The following is a 27,679-nucleotide window of genomic DNA, read 5'->3' as shown; positions in this document are numbered from 1 at the left end:
ATCCAGGGAAAGAAAGAAGAGAGGGCAGAAGGGACAGATATTTATATAGAGAAAAAAAAGTTGAGAAGAATAAAAATGTAAAAAGGAGCTGATGCCAAACCAGGCGGTTACCCATCCATGTACTAATTAATTTAACCGGGCCCGACGTTGCTAAACTTCGGTGATCGGACGAGAACCGGTGTTTCAGTTCAACGTGGTATGGCCGTTGGCATCAGTGTAGACAAACTGAAGGATTATGAAGCATACACTCAACAAGTGATCGCCTCTTTCCTAAGAAAATAGACTGATGAAATAAACACCGATTATAATATGAGAAACTACGTGACAGTCTCAACATCTCAGATCACCTCAGTCTCGATATTCTACTGTTGTCTGCACACACGCACACAGAGTCTAGAGAGAAAAAGGCTTTATTGTGAAGTGGTGAAATTAATCAATCAATTGATAATAACTATTGACTGATGAAGTGAAGTGTACATGTACAATGACCACAACGTACAGCGTCAGTAGACTTGAAAGAAAGAAGCAAAAGGGAAAAGAAAATTCCGTGCGCAGTCATATATGACAAGAGCTAACTGATCTACACAATCATACGGAGCGTAGAAATGAATGACCGTTGAAAGAAGAAAACTGAAAATGAAAGAGAAAAGATTGAAAAGAGAAAATCAGCAGGATTCCTCATTTTCATGGCCTTCATCTGTCGCCAACGGCCATACCACGTTGAAAACACCGGTTCTTGTCATCACAGTCACCGAAATTAAGCAACGTCGGGCCCGGCGGTTAATTAGTACTTGGATGGTTGGGAACACCAGAGGTGTTCAGTGTGTTTTTTGTTGTTGTTTTTTTTCTTCGTCACATTTTTTTCTCTCCCGGACTCGGCCGACATTTTCTATTTCCGAATTTTCCTACATTTTCTATCTCCATCATATTCCTTTTCTTGTTTCAAGTCATTCATTTCTGCGCGTCATTGTTGTGTAAACTGTAGTGGCAAACCGGCAAGTCAGTCGACGGAGCGACTCCACCATTTTCCGCTTATGATTTACGCCAATTTTGAAGAAAGATATCTTGCATTTCACTTGTCCTGACCCACTGACATAACAAATTTATACCAGTTTTTACGAATGATTGCGATTCCCGGGCAGACCGACAATCGAATCCTGTATCAACCATACTGTTCTTAATACACTGAGTAAGCTGTGGAAGACGAGGTGACGACGGAAGCGGGATATCAGTCAAGTCGCGCGGAGGAAGTCACACACAGACACATACATACAGGCACAGACACAGACACACCGTGGCACTCTCTCTCACACACACCGTGCACACACACACACACACACACACACACACACACACACACACACACACACACACACACTGGCACACAGATCGACACAGACACAAACACGCATACAGACACACTGACTAACAAACAGACACCGTGAGACACAGATACACCACACACACTCTGACACAGTGACACACACAGTGACGCACGCACACACACACACACACACACACACACACACACACACACACACACACACACACACACACACACACACCAGTTCTCAGTCTTATCATAGTCTGTTACCAATAAAAGTGCCACATTCATGTCAGTTGTGGTGCTCTGAAATTGTCCTGGGTGAAACTGAATGTGAGGCGTTTTTTGGGGGGACACGCTGCCAAAATTCGTCCCACAGTTCCACTTCCGTTTTGTGACAGTTGAAAAATGCTGTGCGTTTCAAGTTGTGCTGTTTATTAGTAGGGCCTATGTGGAAGTTTTTTTTAAAAGTTTAACGTAAGTGCTGTTTACCTTTCTTCTTCTTCTTCCATTTGACGACCAACACCAGTATGTCGATGAAAATTGTCATCTTAATGGGAGGTTGTTGTTGGGCTGCCAAGGGGATGATAGGGGAGATGGGCAGTAACATCCATTCTGGTGTGTCAGCATCTCCGGCTTGGCCAATCCGGCTACCGTAGCGGCCAGTATCAGTATTAGTAGCTCAAGGAGGCGTCACTGCTTTCGGCCAAATCCATATACGCTACACCACATCTGCCAAGCAGATGCCTGACCAGCAGCGTAACCTAACGCGTTTAGTCAGGCCTTGAGAAAAAAGAAGATGATAAATACATTAAAATACTCCTACTAATAATAATAATATTTATAAGGCCACAAAATCTTAATGAAGTCAACTCTATGCACACACACACAAAAGACAACAGTGATGATAAATAAGCAAATAAATATAAAACATGCAGACAGACATTCACACATACACACACACACACATGCATTACAGATATGCAACAAACATGCAGTTGCACAGATATGAAAGCACAATCTAATACACATAAACATACATGAGCCCCAACACATGCACACACACACACACACACACATTACCCTGCACCCCCCGCCCCACCCCTCCACCCCCCCTCCCTCCTCCACACACTCATTTCTAGGCAATGTATCAGCTTCCACGGCACACACACACATACACACACACACACATACATACACACACACACACGTACACACACACACACACACTTGTACAAGCACACACACATACGCCATATCCCCCACCCCCAACCCTACACACATGTACAAATATATATTATGCACACCCGCATGTTCCAATATTCCGTTGCTCCCAAAGTGTAGACATGCATAGACACACATACCTCATCCTCTACACACACACAAACACACACACACACGTGCACAGAGCTCTCCTGACGTGTACACTTACACCCTCGCGCACGCACACAAACACACAGACACGCACAGACACACCAACACACACATAACACACATGCACAGAGGCTGCCACTGATTGGCTGCAAGAGGGGTGGTAAAAGATCTCTGATGCCAAGAATGTGGCGTCTAGTGTGTTGCTCAGTCTATTGTATTTGGAAAAGCCCCGAGAGACCGTTCTGTTCTGAAGAAATTTGTGCAATGTTGATTTGGAAATGATGCTGGTATTCGTTTGATTTGCAAAGCATTGTGCTCTATCTTTCATGCTAGACTTACGGCCACTCCCTCTCTCTACCTTTATATCTTTGAGACGATCGATGGTGTAATGGCCTTGTACCTGTTCATTTTGGTATTCTTTGACTTTTATGAGGATTTCCGATTTTCCTAGATGTAGGCTGCTCATTGTTGTTGCTTTACCACCAAGTCTGTCAGCTCACTCATTTTCCTTAACGCCTGCATGTCCCAGGCAATGTGACCATGTAAGTTTTGTAATCTGAAAGTTGCACATTGCCTCATGTCACTCTGGGCTTCCCATTCCACTTTCAGTTTTCTGTATGAGGTTCATTGAGTCGGTTAGAATCAAAGCATGTTGGTTTCCGGGCATATGGATAGATGATAGCCACTGGAGGGTATGTGTCACAGCATCAACTTCCATCGTTAGGCTGGAGGTTGTGACTTTGTAGGCAGCATTCTCTTCCCTTATTGTTTTTCCATTTTGTTTCGCAGTGAATCCCCAACCAGATTGGCCTTTGGTGACTGAGCCATTTGTGTATATGATAATGTCCTCTTCTTTACTGTTTTCTTCTATGAGTAGCTTCACTTCTGCATCAGTTTTGCCCTCTGGCCATTCCGGACAATGTCTTCCTAGACTGGGTGAAATGGCTGTGTTGAATAGAAGATTGAGACTTTTGGGGCCCCATAGACCAAGGGGTCACAACGAAACATGGGTGCCATCTTGAGCTGCTGTCCCGCGGCAAGCAAGCACACTGCTTTGCGTGTTGTGTGTATGGTGCTGGGCATGTGTGCAATGATAATATACCACCCCTCCCTTCCTCTGTCTGCAAATCTCTTAATCAGTCTGTCTTTGTCCGACTGTCTTACAAAACAGAATGTGTGAACGTGTGGCGATGTGTGTATGCGCGCATGTGTGAGTGTGTATGTGTGTGTGTCATGTGGCGTATGTGTGGCTGTGTGTGTGTGGTTCTCTGAGAGAACCTGGATAGAAAGAGAATAAAAACAATGACAAACAAAAAAACCAACAAACACCACACAAACATATTTTACATTCATGAACAGTTGAGAGAGAGAGATTTGATATTTGATGAAAAACAGAACAGCCTTTAGAAAAGAAATGGATATTTAACCACTCGAAAATGAAAGGCTAAAGAGAATGGATCTAGACTAGTATGATGTGATGATCCTATGATACAAACACTACTTGTTTTGGAAATGACAACAGATTAAAATTGTATCTTACGTCTTGCTCTCAATCGCATACCCGCAAAAAAAGAGCAATGATTAACCACCAGGCAGTGTTACTTAATCCCCAGAGCAAAATGAATTCTAGTGAATGGAGGGTTTAATTAAAGTTACCATTATGACAGTTCCAACATGACAGTGCTAGGACCAACTTTAAAGTTTAAGTTTGGCAAATACAGTGGCCTGATGGTTAGAGTATTGGATCTCTCCTGTGAATTCTTGGTTTTTTCCTGGTTCCACATACTGGGAAAATTTTACAGTGGAGAAAAATTACACATTGGAGCGCTTATGTCATGATGTATCTTTGTGTCATGATGTATCTATGTATCATTTGTGTCATGATGTATCTTTGTATCATTTATGTCATGATGTATCTTTGAGACATTTGAGATTTCATCACAACAATTTTCTCAAAATTAAAAAGTAAGCATTGCAGTATACATCATCCTGCAGAGAGTCTGGAAATTCTGAAAAAAAATTGTTTTTGACTGGTCAGTTGCAAAATAGATAATGATCACAAATATAATGTGTGACAAATGATCTCTGTATTTTGGAATTTTTGCTTTTCAGTTTAACCCCCATACCACCTAGCCCCCCCCCCACCCCCCCACCTCCCCATCCCCTCCTCCCCCAGCCGCCGTTGCCACCCCCCCCCACCCCCCACCCCACCCCCCCAAAAAAAAATCAGGATGCTCGCTCACTCAGCCTTCCCATAAACTTACTTGTACAAGACAAAGAAAATATAATAATATAGTCTGTGATATTGTCTGTAATGATATGAAATGTTTGTTATTACGATAACTAATACTAATAGGGGTGGTGATATTTAAATCTTCCTGTGCTGGTAATGTTTTCAGGTCACTGACAGACTTGGCATCGCACACATAGAACTGGTTTGACAATGAAGTAGTACCCTGGACCGTGGTCACTGAAGAGCAGACCTGATGGAACCAACTGTGTGACAGTGACCACGTCTGTGGGACACCGGTCGGTACTGTTTGGAGGGTGGATGGGCCTGGTGTTAGCATCAGGATGAGGGTGTGGCAGGTGATTGTGGCGGGGGTCATAGTCCACGTCATCCTCTTCTACTCCATCTTCGACATCTACTTCACCTCTCCCCTGGTCCATGGCATGACACCTTACACTTCAAGGTGTGTTTGATGGTTATGATAATAATAGTATAGTACTTATATATCACAAACGCCCTATATGATGGGATCAAATTGCCTCACATAAAACAATACATATACAATAGTGCATCAGAACTTCAGAGAAAAAATAGATCTATGTACACCAAGACAGTACTTAAAAATTGCAAACAAATGGTCATCCTTTGTCAGATCTGTGTTTCCATAGTGCCTGATTTGCCTTTACATTTTTTTTTTTTTTCTTTTTGCTTTTTTAGACAATCTCATATGAGTTAAAACATTCATGTATGTTCTTTGGTATTTGATTTTGGTATTCTATCAATCTATGACAGTGAGTGTTTGTGTCTGTAAGTGTAATATTTAATCATGAATTAAGCATTCAGATGCCTGAATTAGAATTGTATGCCACTCTTTTCATGCCAAGGGTCATGTTTGTTGATCGTTATGTTTTTTAAAAAATGGGAAGTGAGTGAAGACTGAAATCATGATTTATCATCATCATCATCAGCTGCCCCATGGCGGTTGCCGTTGGGGCGCTACAGATGACCTGTCAGCCAGTCCTCTCCATCCATCCCTGTCTTTCGCACATTTGACCGCCTCGCTCAGCTTCAGTCCTGTCCATTCTGTGATGTTGTCTTCCCATCTCTTCTTCTGTCTTCCTCTCTTCCTTCCTCCTCTGACTGTTCCCTGGAGCACTGTCTTGGCAAGCCCCTCTCCTCTTGTTACGTGGCCGAACCATTTTAATTTGCGCCTCTTGATGGTGGTGAGAAGGTCTTCAGAGGGACCAATGGCTTGCCTTATTCTGTTTTTGACTTCCTCATTGGTTATGTGGTCTTTATAAGAGATGCATCTCTCTTATAAAGATTTATATCATGTGTCATTTGTGAACAACATGAAAGTGAAGTTGGTGATGCCCTCAGGAGTGCTGCCCCGGCCAAGCGACTGCTTCTCTTTGTTGCCGATGGGCTGCGTGCTGACAAGTTCTATGAGCTGGAGGAGTCGGGGAGTTCCAGAGCTCCGTTTTTGAGGTGGGGGGGGGGGGGGGGATCTGTTCTGCATTACCCATGTGCCTTTGGTGGCAGGTAGCAATGCATGTCTGGGCAGTCTGGAATACCCTGTATAAACTTCTTTTTTTTTTTTTTTATACCAGAATATGTTTTGCTATTGTTAAGTGGAGGTGATCATTTTGTGTTCGATGAGAAGGGCTTCATGATATAGTCATTAAATTCATAAGATAGTATTATCAAGTTATCTGTTCCTCATGATGTACCAGTGATGTTAATTTGGTAAATTTGATCTAACAGCTTTGACAGCATCATATGCAAAGAATCAATATGATTGCAGTCTTATCTTGGTGAATAGTTAATTAGTTTATTAATAGTTTTTTGAATTGTTTTGAATTAATTGTAGTATATCCCCAGAGAATATAATCAGTAAATATTGTGAAATGCGGTAGATGAATTTGCAAACTGTAAATCTAGAAAGTGAAGCTGTTGGTAACGGTGGAAAGAAAAAAAAAAATCGAGAGAAATTGCCCAGTACACAATTAGTGCTTTTGTGCTTGTATGAAAAGTTGTGCAGGTAAGGCAGCAAGGAATATATAGTGTTGCCATCATCATGGTAAGAGTGTGGTTGCAGGAAGGTGATAGAGGAAGTGGGCGCCTGGGGAGTGTCTCACACACGAGTGCCAACAGAGTCCCGCCCAGGCCACGTGGCACTGATTGCCGGCTTCTATGAAGATGTCAGTGCTGTGGCTAAAGGTGTGCTGGAAGACCATGAGATTTGAAGATGCATATATATATATATATGAGTATGTGGTTTGAGTGGAGTGAGTACAATGAATACTTGTGAAACAACATTGTAAGCAGTTTCATGTTGTCAGAGTTTTGATTTAAAAAAAAAAAAAATGTTGTCTTGTAAAAAGAAGGATGTCAGAATGGTAAATGAAAGATGTCTGTTGCTATTCAGGCTCATACTTATGACTGTATTTGCATTTTTTTAAAAACTATTTTTGCAGTCTATTTCATTTCTGAAAAGAATCTGTGCTCGTATGCTCTCACTTACTTCGTAAGATGTGCACTTGCACACACAGAGACAGACTCAAAGGCTCATGCTCAAACATACATTGTGAAATAGACAAACTGAGTGACACAGATTCCTGAATGCACACAAACACACACACACACACACACACACAACACACACACACACACACACACACACACACACACACACACACACACACACACACACACACACACACACAACACACACACACACACACACACACACACAGAGCCAGGACTGGAGCCATGGAGATAATCAAAGCCTCGACTTGGACATACAGGTTGGAAGGAGAACCCTGTGGAGTTTGACTCGGTGTTCAATGAAAGTCGCTACACCTGGTCCTGGGGAAGTCCAGATATCCTGCCCATGTTTGCCAAAGGTGGGCAGTGTACACTCCTGTCTTGAGCTGTCTGTGCTCACTGTCTTTTATTAAGTGCACATCATGCATTATAAAGCAACGAAAGTGCACTTTCATGTATTTTGGTAAGAAAAAAGTGCACACCATGTATTAAGATACGAAAAACTTGCACACCATGTATTCATTAATTTTATGGGTGGAAATGGTGCTGAAATATTAGCAAATGTATTGGATATAACAACCAAGTGCAATTATATTGTTTTCCTCCACAAGCATGTTTTTTTTTAGTTTTTTTTTTAATATCAACACTGTACATAAACACTTACTCACACCCACACACACACACACACCCTCCTATCCAAACCATAAACACTATCACACAACACGAAAGCTCACTGTAAACAATATTTTGGTTTGATGCTTTATCTGGAGGGTTTCACGGTAAATGAAAAGCCCTGAATGAAGGTTTCAAGCTGTAATATTGTTTTTTCTAACATGACCCTGCCCACCCCCACGCCCCTTCTTGTTGATGTACCTTGTAGCATGCAAAATGAAACTAAATTCTAGCCACCTCTTCTGTACTGTACGTCCTAACAGCCATGTTGACATGCTCAACAAATTTTCACTTTGCAAAGCACCAAAGAAACCCATATCAAAGTCAGTGCAAAACTTGCTTCGATATTGCTCCAAACACACATCAAGGCATTTGCCATTTGCAAGGAAGTAAGTGTATTCAAATGACTGACTGGACTGTTGATAATGCAGTTACCACTAAACGGTAGATATATGTGCCGTCAGAAGTGAACGGCTTAACAACCAATTAGCTAGAGCCCTTGAGGTCAGATTGCTCAGGTCGTGGTTCAGTGAAGGTTGTATTGTGTGAGGGGGTGAGACTTTCATGTCTTTCCATGTGTGAGGTCCATCTGGTGTTTCAAGGGGGAAATTCTGGCTGTCTGAAGACAGATGAAATCCTGGGTCATTACGGTGTGGTAGAAGTGCTTTTTAAAGCCTGTTGCCAATAAGGCAGGACATCAGGGTAGACCTGAACAGGCTTTTGTTTCTCAGTTCCGTGATGGCAACAGGTAACCAGTGGGTGTTGACGGATGATGATGGTGTTGACAGGTGCCAGCGGCACTCACGTGAACATCCACTGTTACCCACCTCACCTGGAGGACTTTGGCGGCTCTGACATCATTCAGCTGGATGTCTGGGTCTTCAAGCAGGTCAAGGTCAGCGGCTATGCTGGTGTAGACACTGTGTACAATTGATTCAGGACCAGTGCTGTATTATTTTTTTGTTGACAACAGATTTATTCTGTGTGAAAATCAGGCTGCTTTATCAAGGAAAGTTGTGTTGTATTAGTCTTTCACTCTTTGTTAACAACAGATTTGTCCGTGAGAAAATTAGGCTGTTGTATCGCCACAATACCTTTTTTTTTTTTTTTTTTTTTTTTGTCTGTGGGTGTATTTGTTTTACTATCAGTGTAGATTTTTTTCTACAGAATTTTGCCAGGGAGACCACATTTGTTGCAGCAGATTCTTTTGTGCATGTTAAATGCATGATGCACGTAGGACCTCAGTTTTTCATTTCATCCCAAAGACTAGTACCCAGACCATTATTTCATCTTGTGGAGGGAAGAATAACAGTCCCAGTCCATGATGGGCTCTTATCTGTGGACAATCACTTTCTGCTCAGGCACATTACCGCTACACCACCGATTTTTTTCTGTGGTGATCTTGACTCCGTATTTGTGTCACTGTCTTTGGAGATTATTTTTTACCAGTACCTCTGAGTTCTTAACTGTTAAGGTTCTCTCAAAGCATAAAGTGCCTCAGAGTTAACTGGTTTCTATCAGTTTAGAGACATCTCAGTTGTACATTTATTTGCCTTTTTCCAGAACTATTGGAGGCTATGGAGAACGCAAGATTTATTTGTTTCTTCTCTGCAGGGGAAAAAAATTAGTGTGGACGTGCTCTTAAAGTACGAACTACCATAGATACTATGTTTGTATGCATGTATTAATGGTGTATTGTGTTAGTAAAGTTAGAGGGTGTTGGTTCTGTGAATGATATGAAATACGAAAGAGAGTGACAATGACAACTGGCCACATGCCCATAATTCATGGGGATAGCAAAAGCTGTGTTAACAACACACATAAAAGATGGATGATTGTATGATCTATGTGAATTTACAACTAAATACATAATATTCTATTTGTAATTTTCATGACATTTTTTTAAAAGTTAAGTCATAGTGATCACGTTTCTGAGAATGACTAATCTGTTCCGCATATCCTTTTATTCAAACTAAGAAGAGTTCCCGATATCAAAAGCTTTATGGAAAGACCATGCTATTCTTTCTAACTGTTCCTGCAATCTCATCAAGCTCATGAAATGGGATTACTCCGCATAGTATGGTGTGGTATGCTTTTCATTATATCTGGTCAGATCAGGTCATATTTGTGGCATCCAAAGCACATATATGTCTTTCGTCCTCTTTTTCCACCAGGGTTAGAAATGCTTGTTGTTTATTACATCAACATAGCTAGCATAACTTTTTTTTTAATGCATTAATTGCACAGAATTGGAATTTGAAATGGTGTATTCATGTGATGGCCATAGCCCTGAATAAAGGGGTGTGTGCATCAAGTTGGACAGAAGTGCATAGAGAGAGACTGTGTGTTGTGCAGAGGTTCTTTGAGTCGGCCAGACAGAACGTGACATTGATGCGAGCTCTGCAGGCAGACAAGCTGGTCTTCTTCCTGCACCTGCTGGGCATCGACACCCACGGACACTCCAAGAAGCCACACTCCCAGTAAGACATGGCTTGACTGGTTTTGATGATAGCGATGATATCTCAGTTCAGGATCCAGAGCATTCGCAAATTAACATCAATATGGGTGGGGGGTTGGTGGGGGGTGGGGGTGGGGGGGCGAGGATGGTTACAGGAATCAACACCAGAAACTTTATGAAACTTAATCTCATTCTACTCCAGGTACGAGTTAACTCGTACCATGCTTACTTCCCCTGTGAACCTGGTATGAGTATTCTCGTACCAGTACACTGTTCTAGTTTCATTTATTCTTGCTTGGTACAGTAGGCATTCTAAAGTGACATGTTTACAGATTCTGGGAGCGTAAAAAAGAAGTTTGGTGTCATATACTGTACCATGTCAAACTGATGCAAACTAGGCCTATCGGTTTGCTCTGCTTGGCCAAATTTTGCGTGGCTAATGGTGAAAAGAAGCTTTGTTTGATCAATTAGATCAACAATTCTCCATCAATTTTCGCTGGTTTAGTGAACCACCCTACTGTTTACTGAGTGGTCCCATGTAGCACTGGTCCAGGGGAGTAGTAGCAGGCATGTAGCTGTGGGGTTGAATGAGTTAATGTCACATAGCTTCTTTTTTTGTTTTTGTTTTAGTGGAGACAATTCATTAGCAGTAATATCTTCTCTGTTGTCTACTGGTCTGTAAGCAATACAGCAACAAAACCCTTTAATAGCATGGAATTTTTTTTGGGGGGGGGTGGGTGTGGGGGGGTAATTTCAATGACATTCCATTCAGTCGCAGTGAACGCAAGTCATCAGTAAGGTCATTTTCAACAGGCATTCCATGAGTCTTACTTGGTGCCCAACTTAAGTAAACTGTTTTAGATTTTTCTTAACACGCACACACACAAAAAACATTTGAGTCAGTCCTCACCTGGATTTTTTTCCTCTCTAAGACGTGATCAGACACAGCTCAGTGAAGGTATCTGTTAAAACTATAGACAGGTAGAAAATGTGAAAAACTTAGCCGTATGAAGTGCACAGGTACAGGTGTCGAGATGGCTGCCGGAAAAAGAGGGCGATAACCAGGGGGACAAAGGGGACGTTACCTACTTCCGGGAGGTTATCGGCCGTAGTTCTCTCATTTTCTCCGCATAGGCGGATAGTAGTTTGCACAGGACAGGAATGTCAGACCCCTGCCGGAGTCTGCACTAGTTGGGTCACGGTAAGTATGTTATTTAAACGTAATTTTAGATAGAAAATTTCCTTTGTGTCTAAAGGTGGCTTGGATCTTGGCAGTGGAATGAATGACCCATTAAATAATTTGTGTATAATTTCCATTCTTTTCACAAGGGTGGAGTGTGTATTCAAACTGCAGGGTCACTGCACATTGATGTTGAAGCTGATGATTGTTGTTACTGTTACCAGTGAAGTGCAGCGGAAGGTGATGTGATGTGTGCAGGGAATACCTGATGAACATCAAAGTGGTGGATGATGGGATAAAGAAGGTGGTGGATCTGGTGGAGGACTTCTACAACCATGACGGCAAGACAGCCTACGTCATGTCAGCTGACCACGGCATGACCAACTGGGGTTAGGCCACCTCTCTGTCTCTCCTTTTTGGCCTCCTCCTGCCACCTCTGTGCCATTAACTGATATGATTTTGATGCTTTGTCATGATTGGTTTTTTGATATGATTTTTTTAGATATGTTCCTAAAAAATATGTCTCCAAAATCGGTTTTTAATTTTTGTAATATGCTTAAAGGAGGTAAAAAAATCATTTTAGCTGTAAGTAAGATGATTAGATTTGCAAATGTTGCCTAGCTACACTTGAGTTAAAAGACGTTTGTGTTTTCTCATTTTTTATGTGACATTGTGGTGTATTTGGAAATGTTTGTTCTGGGCATGAAAAGATTATTTTGCAGTAATCCTCCATACTCCAATAGGAGTGAAAGGATAATTAAAAGTTGAACTTGTGTGCAGGTTCCCATGGAGCGGGTCACCCCCATGAAACCTTGACCCCCCTGGTGACCTGGGGAGCTGGTTTGCGCCAGCCTCTGCCCACTGAAGGACAGTGTGGACACTTTGATGACAACTTTTGCAATGGTAAAGCAGAAAAGCAAAAAAAAAGTTTGTAGTGTTTTGGTACATGTGGAAAGAAACAAATGTTTCACAGAGCACTGCATTTTACTGACTACAAGGCCCTCCTGATTAAACGGTGCATCCTCCAGATTAACCCATTCGGTGCCAGAGAATATTGAAAAATAAGTACTGTTCCTTTGCCAGAGAATTTGGTGACTTATTTTTGTGCATACAAACAGAAAAGTCTGTTTACCTCTTCAGTTGACCTCCTAAAAGAAAACAAACAAAATAAGCCTGGAAATGACAGTGTTTATATGGGAGTGAAAATAAAACAAGTGACGATAGCAGTCACAACTCGTGCAGACATGTAAGTGAATAACTGTTGTGACAATGACAGACGTGAGTTTTGTCAACATAAAAGTTCAATTTTACACTCAGAAATTTAGCAGTCAAGCAAAGAGCTTTCTATGTAAAACTATTGAGATATGTATGTGTGTACATGCTTGCTTGCATCATATTTTCGTGTATGTTGTTTTTGTCTTGTAATGGTGCATTGTGCCCTTGTCATTATTATTTTATTTTTTATTTTATTATTTTTTTTGCGTGTGTGTGTGCGTGGTTTTGTGTTTCAGCTGGAAGCTTTATCCTCATGTCATTGTAAAGTATATTCAAAATCATTTTGTCTGGAAAATTTCAGATTGGCGACTACAGCATCGGGCGAGAGTGGATGTTTCCCAGGTACTGTAATCTGCCTTGTGAGGGCCTCCCACCCCTACTCCCTCCTTGCTCAGAATTTACCTTTAGATTGGGTTTGGGCATTTACTAGGTACTTTACCCTTTGATTTTTTTTTTTTTTTTTAATGGGGGTGGGCATTTTAAAGATATTTAATTACACATACTTAACCGTGACCCAACTAGTGCAGACTCCGGCAGGGGTCTGACATTCCTGCCGCTTTTGGGTCACGGTAAGTATGTTATTTAAACGTAATTTTAGATAGAAAATTTCCTTTTTACCCCATGCAGTTTTTAACGTAAAATGGGGGTGAGTGTTTACAGGGTAGTATACAGTAGTATTTATTTCATTTTTATTTTCTTTTAGGTTGTTTGATAGTATATTGGACTATAGTGTGGAGCAAAAAACATTATTTATTTGCTCATTCCTTGCTGAGGAGAAATTAATGTCATTTTGGACCATTTGCTTTGGAAATAAAAGAATCCACTGTAAACTTGAGACAGACTATGGAGCTTGATGGTCACTGAAATTGGATTGGATTTTGGATTTTGTATAGGTCATTTAACTCATTGAATAACCTCCATAGATATGCTTAAGTCTCTCCCTTTTTGCATTTTATGCTTCATTTTATAAGAAGCCTTGAGGGACTTGTATATTTTCTCACTTTCCGTCTGGTTTCTGCTGTGCATGTGTATGGCTGGGGTAGTGTGTTGAATGTCATGGGATTTCATGTTTTTGACAGTGTTTGAGTGTGTGACTGCATTCAAAGCGAGGTGTGTGTTTGTGTGTGTGTGTGTGTGTGTGTGTGTGTGTGTGTAGAGAGAGAGAGAGACAAGACCGAGAGAGAGCTTTAGATGTCACTTTAGATCTGTGGATGTCACTGTTCCAGTATTTGTGTAACAAAGCGCGTTGGGTTACGCTGCTGGTCAGGCATCTGCTTGGCAGATGTGGTGTAGCGTATATGGTTTTGTCCGAACGCAGTGACGCCTCCTTGAGCTACTGAAACTGAAACTTGTGTAACACCATTCCATGTATGGTAACTTAGAGTCTGTGTGGAATATGCTTCAGTCTGATGCTCTGTGTGGGTGTGCAGGCTGATGTTGCTCCTTTGATGGCCTACCTGGTGGGTCTGCCCTTCCCTGTCAACTCTGTGGTGAGTGAGCCTCTTGACCTTGCTGTACAGCCACGGGTTTCTTACAAGGTGACCTCGTAATACCTGGTTTTCTTTCTGTCTGTTTTGATGACGAGTGTTCCTGGTACAGTCACAAACACACATACATATCAGGTCACCGTTGGTATCAGGTCCCCCCCCCCCCAGCCCCCTGTGGAGATGCCAGGGACTCTTTTAGTATAAAAAGTATCTCCACGTTCTGGAAATTCTTTGCTAGAAATTTCCTCTTTTCTATTCCTCTCTTTATTTCTGATTTTTTCTTGGTGTAGTCTCTTCACCTACTGATATATATATATATATATAGAGAGAGAGAGAGAGAGAGAGAGAGAGAGAGATATAGATATATATATATATGTATATATATTATTATTTATTTATTTTTTTATTTTTTTTTTTTTTTTCTAAAAAGCTTTTGAATGTTTTTAGCCTTTGTGTGGACTTGATAATTCGGCACTCAGTGTTGTATTCTTTTCTTTTTTTTTTAATCTAGGATGTGTGAGGTGCCCTTTGTCAATTTTTGGTTTTGTATGCCTGTTGTGACATCTAATTTTGTTTATGTGTAATTATGCTTGTGTTTTGGTTTGTTTATATCCTCTGATGAAAAATGAAGGAATGGTCAACATCAGAGGCATGCCTTTGGTTTATGTGCATGATTAATGTGTGTGTGTTATTCCAGGTTCAATGGGACTAGTATTTTCAGTTTTTTCAGAGCCTGATGCGGTCCTGGGCTGTTGTGAACAACAAAACAGACGCTCTTCAATGTTACCAAATTCTAGCCCAGCTAGTCGGGGACAGCACCTGACTTCCGACAGCTGATCTGATGGGGATCATAGGTGAACACTGACTGACTTTCATAAACAGCGACAAAAGATGGATGAGAGATGAAAAATTGGCGTGACTGCTTTCAGGGGATGCTGCCTGTGGACATGCTGGGTGGCAGCGAATGCGACAAAGCGGAGGGGATATTTGCCAATGCTCAGCAGATTCTGGCGCAGTACCAGGTATATACACTGCCTGGATGTGTGAGTGTGGATTTGCTGAAGAGGGGTGGTTTACAGCCACCAGAGGTGTTGATAGTTTTCTTTGTTATTCAGTGGAGTGAATCATGCTGGCAGAGTAACACGTGTGCTTTTTTCTGCTCATCTTTTGATATACCGTTGAATTAATGAAATTAGTCAAGAAGCTTGGTTTTTGTTGGATCACCATACTTGATTTATACTAATGTGGTCAGTAGTAAAAGTGGAGAATTTATAGTTTTGTGCTGGGTGATAAAAGTTGTTTTTATTGTTGGGTTTTTGTTTTTGTTTTTTGTGTGATATGTTTGTATCAAGCAAGCAAAGGTGAGCTGGTTAGTTAAGATCACGGTTATTCAGTGGTTATTCAATACATAGGTGTTAGATGATGATACCTTTACTGTCCATGTTGTGATAGTGAGTGATTCAGTATTTGCGTGGCAGGTTAATAATAATACTGCCTTTAAGTACAGGGTGGTTCAGTGTTGGCAGGGGGACAGTGGCTTGGTGTTTTCCAGTGGGTGTGTCTCTGCCAGGTGATTTTGAAGAGGTTTCCTCACACGTGTTCAGCGCTTGACGTTTAGTTCATCCGAGGAGAGAACTTGACCCTGCATTCAACTCAGGAGGGAAAGGCGCCACCTAAAAATAACACGCTACCGTGGGAAGGGTTAGAGCTTTAACTTGGAAGAACTGAGAGCACAAAACGCTATAAGTTCTCTTTCACGCTGCGCCTCCAGCCGTTATCAGCTGTTGGGAGGGAGAAAGACCAGTGTGCTGTTCCGCGCGATGGCAGCGGCCACAGGGAGAAAACAACACCTCTTCGTTAACTTTTGATAACACGTTGCTTGTCATCGCAATCGCTTAATGAATAGTATGGTCTGAAAGAGCACAGTCTTAGCTTTAAAACGATAGGAAACTCAAATGTGAACATCCGATTATTTTTCTCAGGATAACTGTTTGAAAAAAGCAGGTATGCTTACCACCAGTTTGTTAACATGCATTTTGACACATTTTTAACACACTGAATCAAATCTCACAAATTTCGCTCAACGCAGACAATACATTCCATGCACAGCATTACACATCAACATGCCTCTCACTAACCTGTGTTGATAGCTGGAAATTCTGAAGGAAGCTGTGGCGTGTTAAAGATCACAACCGTTTTGCAGCTTGTACAAGTACTCCACAGGCACACTGATTCAGTCATTCACGCACACTGAAGAAAAGAGAGAGAAGGAAACAGAACGAAAGAAAGGAAGGGATGAAGGAGAGAAAGAGAGGGAAGGAAACAGCACGAAAGAAAGGCAGAGAAGAAAACAGAATGAAAGAAAAGAATGGAAGAAAAATGTGAGAGAACAGAATGTGAAGGAAAACCAAACTCACGGTACTTCTGCTATGAAAAAAACCCACACCACCGCCAGTCACAATTGTCAGCACAGTTCTGTCAAGTAAATACTGCTATCTTAAAAAATATTTTCCAGCCAAGGAAAGAACTACCACCAACAAAAAGAGAAGTGTCCGCTCTTTCCAACAGTGCAAACATTAATGCCACAGATAAAGGAGTATGCTCACCAGCCCGCTCAAAAGAGGCGCGCAAATTGCCAGCTTTAATAGAAGACAAAGAAGGGTCAGTGACGGGTTAGCAGGCACAGCAGCTGACCTACTTATCAGTGTCTGGCACTATCTGGCCTGTCAGGGGGATCTCGCAGTTGGCTAAGTGTGTGGTTCTGCTTATAGCCTAGACAGCAGTGTCCTGTTGGTTGCAGGTGAAGATGATGCAGGTGAAGGACAGAACAGTGTCGGCCACATTCCGGCCATTCAGGTAGGTCTGTGTGTGTTGGTTATTTGTATTTTTGTATTTCTTTTTATCACAACAGATTTCTCTGTGTGAAATTCGGGCAGCTCTCCCCAGGGAGAGCGCGTCGCTATACTACAGTGCCACCTTTTTTTTTTGTATTTTTTCCTGCGTGCAGTGTTATTTGTTTTTCCTGGTGAAGTGGATTTTTCTACAGAATTTTGCCAGGAAAAACCCTTCTGTTGCCATTGGTTCTTTTACGTGCACTAAGTGCATGCTGCACACGGGACCTCGGTTTATCAGCTCATCTGAATGACTAGCGTCCAGACCACCACTCAAGGTCTAGTGGAGGGGGAGAAAATATCGGCAGCTGAGCTGTGATTTTGACCAGCACACTCGGATTCTCTTGCTTCCTAGGTGGACGCATTACCTCTAGGCCATCACTCCACTTATTATGGTGTGTGTGTGTGTGTGACTGTCATTGTGTGGCGGTTTCACTTTCATGGACGTGTTTTACCATGACCATGACCAGCAGTGTCTGCTGGACCACTTTCCAGCATCATCAGCCCTGAAATGGCCCTCATGTGATTGGCTGGGCTATAAGCAACATGATTTGATTTGATTTGATATGATCAGCTCCTCCTGTCTTCAGTTTGGCTGCTGTCTCACAGTGCCCCCCCTGCCTCTTGGTCACCGTGTCTTTCAGACACCTGGCACTGTATCTCCCTTTTCTGCTGTCTGGATGTACCCAGCCTTTCCATATGGACTCCTTTGTGGAGGCCAGAGAAGATGACAGTGTCTTAGCTACAGAAGTTAATCTTGTCAGGTTCTGAACTTGTCCAGTCCCTGTTTTCATTTTTTTTCAAACATACATATCTAATGGTAACAGTATGTATACATTTTTTGTGTGTAATATTATAATATTTATCTTTTAGTACAAATTATCATTTCTCAGATTATTGTAAATTGGAGTTAAAATAAAGTGTTGAAACTTTCATTTGCAAGGAAGGAATTAAAAATCCATTCAGACACATATGTGACCTGAGGTGGGTTACAGCCAGTCAAAGAGAACACAAAATAATGTTGAAAGGTTGACTGTGTTGCTGACAAAACACTAAGTTCAAATGAGCGTTTGCTCACTCTCAACCAGGCTCGCTGCACGAGGACAAGTTCACGTCACGTAGACGTGTCTGCTTTGCAGTCCTGACAGCCATCAGCTGTAGTAATTGTCCATGCACAAAATGTGCCCTTGTCCAGACTATCCAAACATCATTTCAAAAACAAGATCATATGTGGCACCATGTTCTGACACAGGCAGATCTGTCTTACCTGGGTACAGCTTGAACTGGCAGGCCAGTAGCCAATTGTGGCATCACAGGTCATGTGAGCTTTTATACCGTATTTGATGGGCTTGTCAGGATTGTTCACTTGAAATGACAAGTGCCCACGCCAAGCTATCATGCCTTCATCCAGTGACAGGTCTTGGTTAGGGATGTGAGCTTAAGAAAAACACTTCATGTGTATAGATCATCCAGTTTTTGTAGTGGGTTGTGCAGTGTATGTCCATGTCACATGTACGTTGTGTTGTCGGCCAAGTGAAAAAAAAAACTCAGAAAAATATTCTTGTCTCTCAACAACAGTTTGTTCTATTTAGTCAGATCTTCACTGTCTGAATCAAACAGTAATTTGATCAGTTCTTTATGCATGGCAGGGTAAAGCAAGTAGCCAGTTTTCTAGCTCAGTGAGTCTGAACAACTTGTATTTTTTCTTGTTCGATTGACGCCAGACTTTGAGTTATAACCAATGAAAATGTCTGAAAATCTTCACTGCTGAATGAATTATCCTACTATTCCATAGGTCCATTCAGTTTGCTGGGAACACTTCCATTGGCTTTTTATTTTTTGACTTAGGCTTTATGTACGCGCGTGCGTGTGCACACACACACACACACACTGACTTACAATTTCTTTGTTGTTGTTTTTCAGGCACTTGTCTTCATCAGCTCAGGTAAAGAATTTTACCTGTCATCATTTCTCAGCATGTTGCTTGTCTCTTTTGTTTGGTTGGTTGGTTGGTTTTATGGAAACAAAGCTGTAGTTTGACAGTTGTGTGATTTTCAAGAGTTGTAAATGTATTTTTTAAATAAAAGAAAGAGGAAGAATAAGCAAGAAACATTTTCCACAAAAAAGATTCTGTTTGAAAATACATTTTACAGTTGTTGAACAAAAGAGGTGTCACGTAAAAGCTGAGCAAAAACGCAAAAAAGGCAGCTTTAAAGTTGCCTGATGATTAAGGGTTTTAGGATTGTAAAGAGATCGAAGCAGCATTGTTTTTGGAAAACTTAGGGACACGTTATGCTGTGTGCGGCCCCCTTTGAGGTGGGCTGAACTACAAGCAACAGGATTTGATTTCCTCCTCTTCTTCCCCCAGTCGCCCTCCCAACCTGTCTAGCAACCACCCCACTCCTGGGTCCCCATTCCCTCACCATCCCTCACAACTATTATACCCCCCCGTCCACTCACATCACAGCATTTTAAAAGTCCTGATGAATCGGCAACACACCCACTTTAACTGTTTGAAAATGATAAACACCATGATGAATGCCACAGTTAGAATTCGTCTAAATAAGCACAACTCGATCAGTATCAATACATTTTTGTCATGGTAGTTTTTGTTTAAAAAAAAATATATATATATATTTTTTTTTATTTATTTGATTAGTGTGTTATAGGACATGTTTTCCTCTGCGGTCTACATTGATTTTATTCATAAACAAAGCTATTGCAATGCATAATTATCTTCATAACTGTATTTGAGTGACTACGCTGTACATATGTTTCGCTTATCTAAATGATGAGAGAGTGACTTCAGTGTCAGTGACATGTGTTTTTTCTTTCCTAGTCAACATCAATTCATTAAGTTACTGTGTGGCATATATTCATGAATATTCATGTTCTAAAAGTGATTGGGCTTTGCATGTTTAATGTCACATGTGTTCAGGCCAAAAGTCAGTTTTCTGTATATTTACAGACAGTAAAGTTGTATCTTGTCTTACCTTATGCAGACATTAAAACAAACAAAAAAATTAATTAGAAAAAGGAAATTGGGACTGAGGTGAGGTGTTGGCTTGGTCTGGTTGTATCATTCTGTTGGATAGACATGCCAATGTCGAGGGGATAGAGATGCCAGTGTTGAGGGCAGTGTCTGCCCCACCCCTAGTTGTCGTGTGATAATATTGATAACGTTTTCCTGACCGTATACAGGCATCATTTTGGGTTCTCTTCATCAGCCAGTTTTAAGAACTGACAGGTATAATGTATATTCTGCCCTGGGTGGCCCCCTTTTTGTGGTCAGCTGGGCTTGATTAAGCAGCATGACTTGATTTGCTGAGGATTTGTGTCTGCTGCTTCCCCCCCCCCCCCCCCCCCCCCTGCAGGTGGATTACGTGAGAAATGTCCGGAGCCTCATCAATGGTGGCCGCTGCAGAGATGCTGTGAGTAGTGAACATCAGTGGCCGACAGTCTGCTGTTTGTTTTAAGTGTGTGTGTGTGTGTGTGTGACTGTCACCCAGTGTGTCTGTGTAACTCAGAAAAATGGCACAAAAGGTGGAACTTTAGAAAAAATTGCCTTCTCCTGAAAGCAGAGTGTGGCTGCCTTCAATGCAGTATAGAATAAGAAAGGTCATACATGTGAAGGCCCTCTTATGAGTGAATGTTGGAGTTGATTGTCCTCAAACATTATTTTGTGTTCTTATTCTGCTTTTAAGCATTCATGGGTGATCAACCCCTGAAATGGACTTTTTGCTGTGGGCTGGGCTATAAAGCAACATGATTTGATTTGACAAATGCAGGAGGAGAAGAAAGTTGCCTCATACCTATCCCCCAGTCCTTTCATCTTTCATTTGACATGATAATATGTAATAATGGAATGGATAGTTGAATAACTAGTTTATAACTCATTGGAGTGTTTTTAGAATCGGTTTTGATAGAATTCAGTGTTTGAGAATTGATAGAAATCAAATCAAAATCAAATGTTATTTTTTCTCTAAACAAAAATTTGAAGAAAAGAAAAAAAAATGAAAAGAAAACAACAACCAAAGACAGTTTTCTGCTTCTAGAGTCTTTGGGGATAGACTTAATATAATCTTGTGATTAAAAAAAAAATGTATATATGTATCACTGTATGTGTGTCGTTGTGTGTTTAATTCATTTTATATATGTTTAATTTTATTTATTATTTTTCTTTTAGATTTAAACACATATTTATATTTTTGTTCCTGTTAGTAAAAACAATCAAGCTTTTTTTAAGTAAAATGTGTGAAACATAATGTTCCAAAGTGACAGCACTGCCTGAGAGACAGATCTGCATTCCCCATTCCAGATATCTGAGTGCAAGTACATCATTCAGACAGCGCTGAAAGGACTGCGCTATTACCAGACATACGACAGGTTCTTCCTGGGGTGAGTGCCACAGAGGGGGTTGAGGGGATAAATGGGACGGGTGTTGCGATGTGTTGTTTGAGACCAGTACATTGGAACCTCTGTCATTACTTACAGATGCCCCTTTGCAGTCAGTGGGCTTGGCTATAAGCGACATGATTTGAATTGATTTGAACCGCTAACGGATGTCATGACAAATGGATTTTTTAGGGAGCTGGGCTTTGTACAGACGTACATGCACACAGTACACACACATGGATAGGGAGAGATGAATGTGAAGAGGGAAGGGGGTGAGAGAGGGAGTTACCTGATCCCAGAAAGGGAAGCGTAATGGCCAAACGCTCTCCTGCCTTTCTCATGTTGGTGTCCTGTTTCTTTATTCGAGGTGCAACTTTCTGCAGGATTTCTGTAAAATGGATAAAGGGCATCCGCAAAAATCTCTTCATTTCCTTTTCATCTTGTTGCACAAGCTCTTGTAGAAGTTGTGAGTACACACCAAAACTTTGACACAGAGGCAACCGGTCTCTATCCCAAACTGATCTTTTGACCGTCTGCCGTTCTTCCAGTTCTGTACAAGCTGCTGCTGCACTGACTGTCAGTGCTAAGCGAGATACGGAGAAAGAGAAGCAGAAAGAAACAGACATACATACAGACAGAATAAGAGACAGACAAAGAAAAAGAGAGCGGGAGAGAATGACGTACAAAGGGAGAGTGGGGGAGGGGGGAAGGGATTACCTTGCATGATAATTGTGTATTACAAGGGAAAAAATCGTCCCATGGAATATACAGGACATGTGCTGCCCCAAGCTACACTGAGCAGACAACACGTCACCACTTTAAAGTGCACGTAAGGTGGGCAACGGGTACTGTACTTCCAGTACTGTACTGTACAAGCTGCTGCTGCACTGTTTGCAGTCGGTTGGCTTGGCTATCAGCGACATGATTTGAATTGATTTGAACCGCTAACGGATGTCATGACAAATGGATTTTTTTAGGGAGCTGGGCTTTGTACAGACGTATATGCACACAGTACACACACATGGATAGGGAGAGATGAATGTGAAGAGGGAAGGGGGTGAGAGAGGGAGTTACCTGATCCCAGAAAGGGAAGCGTAATGGCCAAACGCTCTCCTGCCTTTCTCATGTTGGTGTCCTGTTTCTTTATTCGAGGCGCAACGTTCTGCAGGATTTCCGTAAAATGGATAAAGGGCATCCGCAAAAATCTCTTCATTTCCTTTTCATCTTGTTGCACAAGCTCTTGTAGAAGTTGTGAGTACACACCAAAACTTTGACACAGTGGCAACCGGTCTCTATCCCAAACTGATCTTTTGACAGTCTTCCGTTCTTCCAGTTCTGTACAAGCTGCTGCTGCACTGACTGCCAGTGCTAAGCGAGATACAGAGAGAGAGAAGCAGAAAGAAACAGACATACATACAGACAGAACAAGAGACAGACAAAGAAAAAGAGAGCGGGAGAGAATGACGTACAAGGGGGGAATGGGGCAGGGGGGAAGGGATTACATTGCATGATAATTGTGTATTACAAGGGAAAAAATCGTCCCGTGGAATATACAGGACATGTGCTGCCCCAAGCTACACTGAGCAGACAACACGTCACCACTTTAAAGTGCACGTAAGGTGGGCAACGGGTACTGTACTTCCAGTACTGTACTGTACAAGCTGCTGCTGCACTGTTGGCCGGTGCTAAGCACTCTTCCTCCTCGTTCTCTGAATCAGTATCAGCATAGTTGAAAAAGTTGTGAGCCACGTTCGCTTTTCTTCTGCACTATGCCGGAAGTTGTCAAATGCGGAGTGGGAGAAATGATGCCTGCTGCTTGTCGCACATGTGCGAGCTCCACACCACACTGCAGGTTTCAGGTGTTCTCGCTGCAATGATGCGCGGCCGACGTGGACGCCCCGTGTTTACAACAGACTTGGTGATTGTCATGGGGATGCATCCACTTTCTGCTGCTGGTTTTAAGAACTGACAAGTGATCAGCCCTGATATGGCCTATGTGAGGTCGGCTGGGCTATAAGTCAACATTTGATTTGATTTGATCCACTCTTAGTCTTCACAAATTGCTCAACACATTTTTCAGCTTCACCAATATTTTTCTGTTGGATGACCAAGTGGCCATTATTGTGGAACGAGCACTGACTTTTTAAAGCAGTTTGTAATTGCTGTTAGTGAGGTCTTCACCAATGGTGATGCCAGTCTGCTTCAGCTTGCAGCAGGCTGTCTGCACTTGCCCCCTCTCACAAGGGTGGAATGTGAGTGACAAAATGTACTTTCACTTTGAGACTCCAGGCATGCTGACACAAAGTGGAAACACTGACCTCCATCACATGCCAGCCAGCTGTCACAAAATGACTTCCATTGTACAGAACTTTAATTACGCATACTTAACCGTGACCCAACTAGCGCAGACTCCGGCAGCTTGCGGTCCCTGGGGTGAATGAGGATATGGAAGCATGCATCCGTGAGGTCTATGGAGACTGCCCAGTCTCCTTGCCTGATGGATTCCCTGATTGATGCAGGTGATTCCATGCGGAATGGTTTGTACTGGAGGTACTTGTTTAGAGGAGAAAGGTCTAGGACCGGCTGCCATCCGCCGGAGGCTTTGGGGATGACAAAAATGCGGCCGAAGAAGCCTGGTGACATAGGAGGAGCTTCCTCTATGGCTTCTTTTTGAAGAAGAGAGAGGATTTCATCCCGCAGGGCTGAGCGGGCTGCGTCGCCCTGTGGTGGAGGGGAGGGAGGAGGAGAGAGAGTGAGAGGTGCCTTGGAAGAGAGCCAAGGTAGGCGGAACCCCGTCCCTATCACCCGGAGGACCTCACTCGCATGCTGGGAGAGACAGCCACGCTGGCATGTGTCTGGATAGGCTGCCTGCTGGCTGCTGGTGCACGAGTGGCGGGTGAAGGGCGGGGTTAAGTCATTGGGGGTGGGCCGGTCTGGAGGTGGCTGCTGGGCTGTGTGGAGGGTGAAATGTGTGCGGCCTACCTGCAGCAGTTTCTGGAGGAGAGCTTCATCAGCCATCCTTCTATACACAGGGATCAATTTGTGGGCAACATCTGTGGTGAGGAAGGTTGATAATGGGTGATCCTTGTGACTTGGTGGTTCCTGACCTAGCACTAAAGCTCTCTGATAGAAACTGCTCTTAGGGCCTGTTGGACATTGGTGATGGTATGGTTGCTCTTCTGTTGCCTAAAATGCTGGACTTGACCATATGATATTCTGCATTTTGGTGACATCAGGAATATTGTCTTGCTCAAACAAATTGGAGGGGCTGTCCTATTGTTTTCAGTAACACCATGACCAAATTTCCTCTCTGTAGTTCAGGGCTTGACCAAGATGCTTAGATGTGGTATGATTACCGAGTTAAGCCACTGTTTCCATTGTTTGACAAAAGTGGGGGTTGGACTTGCACACTGTCTTAACTTGACCGCTGTGCACAATCAGATTCTTCATTGCATGAGCACATTGTTCATACAGAACCTTAAGGTTTGTGTGTTGTGTTTGTTCAAACTGTAAGGCAAATGTGAAGCAACAAAAGATATGTTTGTGTATTATTTAAAATATTTTAACTCTCAGACAAATACGTAAGCGTCTCAAACAAACCTGCACATATAACTAAAAGTCACTTGAAAGGGTCTATGTTATTTCAACAAAAAGGCCTTTTTTTTCCCAAAAATGGAAGCTTTGTAAAATGATTAACTTACTTAATATCTGTAAATGTCAACAATCGTTGAAACAATGAACAGTTATACAACAGATTGATTCACTGCACTATTGACTAAAGCTCTTTTCACAGAGGTAGATTATAGTTGATGATTCTCTTCATTCTTCAGAGATCACACAAATCATCCTCTTGTAGCGAGCTGATCAATATACTCTTGGGGATGGATGACATGTTCCTTCTCCACTGATTTCATTCTTGGGAACCACTGGTTGTCTGTATACGTCCCTTGCTTTCCGTCAGCATTAGACATCACCCATCCTGAGGGCTTGAATGATGTAGTCCCAGCACCGTCCAGGCATTCCACTCCCAGTTGGACGTGGCCGGGGTGGGTTGCGTCAGGTGCTGTCATCATGGGTTGGAGCATCGGCGTTAGGATCCTACATTTACTAGCCGTGGTTTGTTCGGGTACACCTTCTCTGCTACAATTAGTATTCATCACAACTGCCATCAAGACTTCACATGGACTGTCAAAGAATATTAATAGGAATGCGTAACAATTCATCCACTCACAATTAAAAAAGTGATCTTTCACTTCACACACACCCCAACACACGCCAAAACACAACAGCCACGCACGCTAAAACAATTACTTTCACACACTGCTTACAATATTAAATACTTCATTCACCTGAAGCAGCAATAACGATAAGAGTCGATTGTTTGGTAAGTGTTGCACTGCAGGCAGTCAGTAAGGAACTGACTCAACGAGGTCCTTCATAACATCAGGCGGGCCACTTCCTGTGTTAGCGGCGAAGTTGTCCACAGAACACCACGAAGTCCCTGACGCCCAAACACACTCCCAGAACAAAACTGTGACAATGTCATCCAGCATCATCCGGACACACTGTGTATAGCAGTGACTCTGAGCTAATTATCTGGATGCTGAGACGAGGCCAATGTCCATTGCGGTTGTCTTTCGAATGATCAGTCGAGGAATTCAGTTTGCTGCTGGTTAGCACGCACAGAGGAGCTGAAAGCTTAAAACCCCGTTTTTATTGTATTTTTTTCTTGATGCTTGACGCTGATTATGTTGATGCCTTGGATGGCTTTAGGGTGGTGATGGTCTAAACACCGTTATTTTTTGTCCCTGTTTTCTTTTCTTATTCAGTGGCTGTTGTACAAGCTGCATGGTATTTCGTTCTGAATGTTGAAGAAGGTAGCTGGTTCCTTTAAATCGCAGGGCACCTTCTGTTATGACTTCAGAGGACCTGGATACTGTCTGTGTTGTTCCATCTTTGGTACAATGATTGAGCAGATCAAGTTTTATGTTTCAGACTCACGCCCTATCTCTCACGCTTTTCTCTGCAAGTCTTTATTTCTAACAACTCGCCCTTCGCTTCTTTCTTCTTGTAGAAACTCAAAAAGTCTCACCTCCAACTCCTCCGACTTCACAGTCCGACCAGGGTGCAGTTTCAACTTTCGCTTTTCTCTGCCAGTTTCATGCTGCAGAAGGACATCTCTGTTAGCTCGCCACATCCTAATTTGTTTTCTGTCCACACCAACCTCTTCTGCCGTGGCACTGACATTCCCGTGTCTGTCAAGGTGCTCTAGAGCAGTCAACTTGAATTCTACTGTGTAAGATTTTCGCTTCGGCATTTTCTTGGAAACAAGCGCCATAAGCAAGCGCCATAAGCAAAGGGAAACAACTCTGACACGACATTCTTCGGCATTCCTTTTTTCTCTCCCTGTTCTCGATTTTTGGGTTTTTGTTTTTTTGGTTTTTTTTAGCCATGCAAAAGTGGGGGGTGGGCATTTACTCGGTACTTCACCCTTTGCACGGATTTTGCTCCAAAGTGGGGGGTGGGCGTTTACAATGTTATGGGCTTATACTTGGTACTTTATGATATTTGCGTGTTCGAAAATATATATATATCTCTCTCTCACACACACAATCTGTCACCCAGACGCCTCAAGACAATCTGCCAGCAATATAACAAAAGTCAGCTTTTAGAACAGGGTCAATATTATAATTAACTTTCAGAGACAAAAAGGAACACGTTTTCTTTTCCAGAGCAAATGGACGCTTTGCTCACACAGTATTAAACTTACGTTAATTATCTTCAACAATTTTTCGTCGCGTAATTCATAGTCCCAATAATTTCAGGTTCATACACCGGATTTGCAT

At 42.2% G+C, this 27,679-nt stretch overlaps 1 protein-coding gene across 2 annotated transcripts in view; it reads left to right on the top strand.

Moving 5' to 3' along the window:
- The first annotated feature begins 1,711 nt into the window (after positions 1-1,711).
- Positions 1,712-27,679, top strand: part of LOC143300206 (GPI ethanolamine phosphate transferase 1-like) — a 50,710-nt gene continuing 24,742 nt past the window's right edge. For both annotated transcript variants that reach the window (XM_076613771.1, XM_076613770.1), the window contains exons 1-16: positions 1,712-1,801; positions 5,098-5,391; positions 6,309-6,416; positions 7,027-7,148; positions 7,736-7,834; positions 8,936-9,042; positions 10,503-10,627; positions 12,044-12,174; positions 12,566-12,688; positions 13,362-13,402; positions 14,491-14,550; positions 15,477-15,569; positions 17,348-17,403; positions 19,362-19,383; positions 20,813-20,869; positions 21,757-21,836. In XM_076613771.1, the coding sequence (XP_076469886.1) occupies positions 5,273-5,391; positions 6,309-6,416; positions 7,027-7,148; positions 7,736-7,834; positions 8,936-9,042; positions 10,503-10,627; positions 12,044-12,174; positions 12,566-12,688; positions 13,362-13,402; positions 14,491-14,550; positions 15,477-15,569; positions 17,348-17,403; positions 19,362-19,383; positions 20,813-20,869; positions 21,757-21,836 (1,343 nt within the window). In that variant the 5' untranslated portion in view covers positions 1,712-1,801; positions 5,098-5,272. The remainder of the gene's footprint in view (positions 1,802-5,097; positions 5,392-6,308; positions 6,417-7,026; positions 7,149-7,735; positions 7,835-8,935; positions 9,043-10,502; positions 10,628-12,043; positions 12,175-12,565; positions 12,689-13,361; positions 13,403-14,490; positions 14,551-15,476; positions 15,570-17,347; positions 17,404-19,361; positions 19,384-20,812; positions 20,870-21,756; positions 21,837-27,679) is intronic.

Source organism: Babylonia areolata, chromosome 26 (genome assembly GCF_041734735.1).
Source record: "Babylonia areolata isolate BAREFJ2019XMU chromosome 26, ASM4173473v1, whole genome shotgun sequence".
Classification (NCBI taxonomy): Eukaryota; Metazoa; Mollusca; class Gastropoda; order Neogastropoda; family Buccinidae; genus Babylonia; species Babylonia areolata.
Note: the sequence above shows the minus strand (reverse complement) of the source record. Positions and strands in the feature narration are given on the sequence as shown.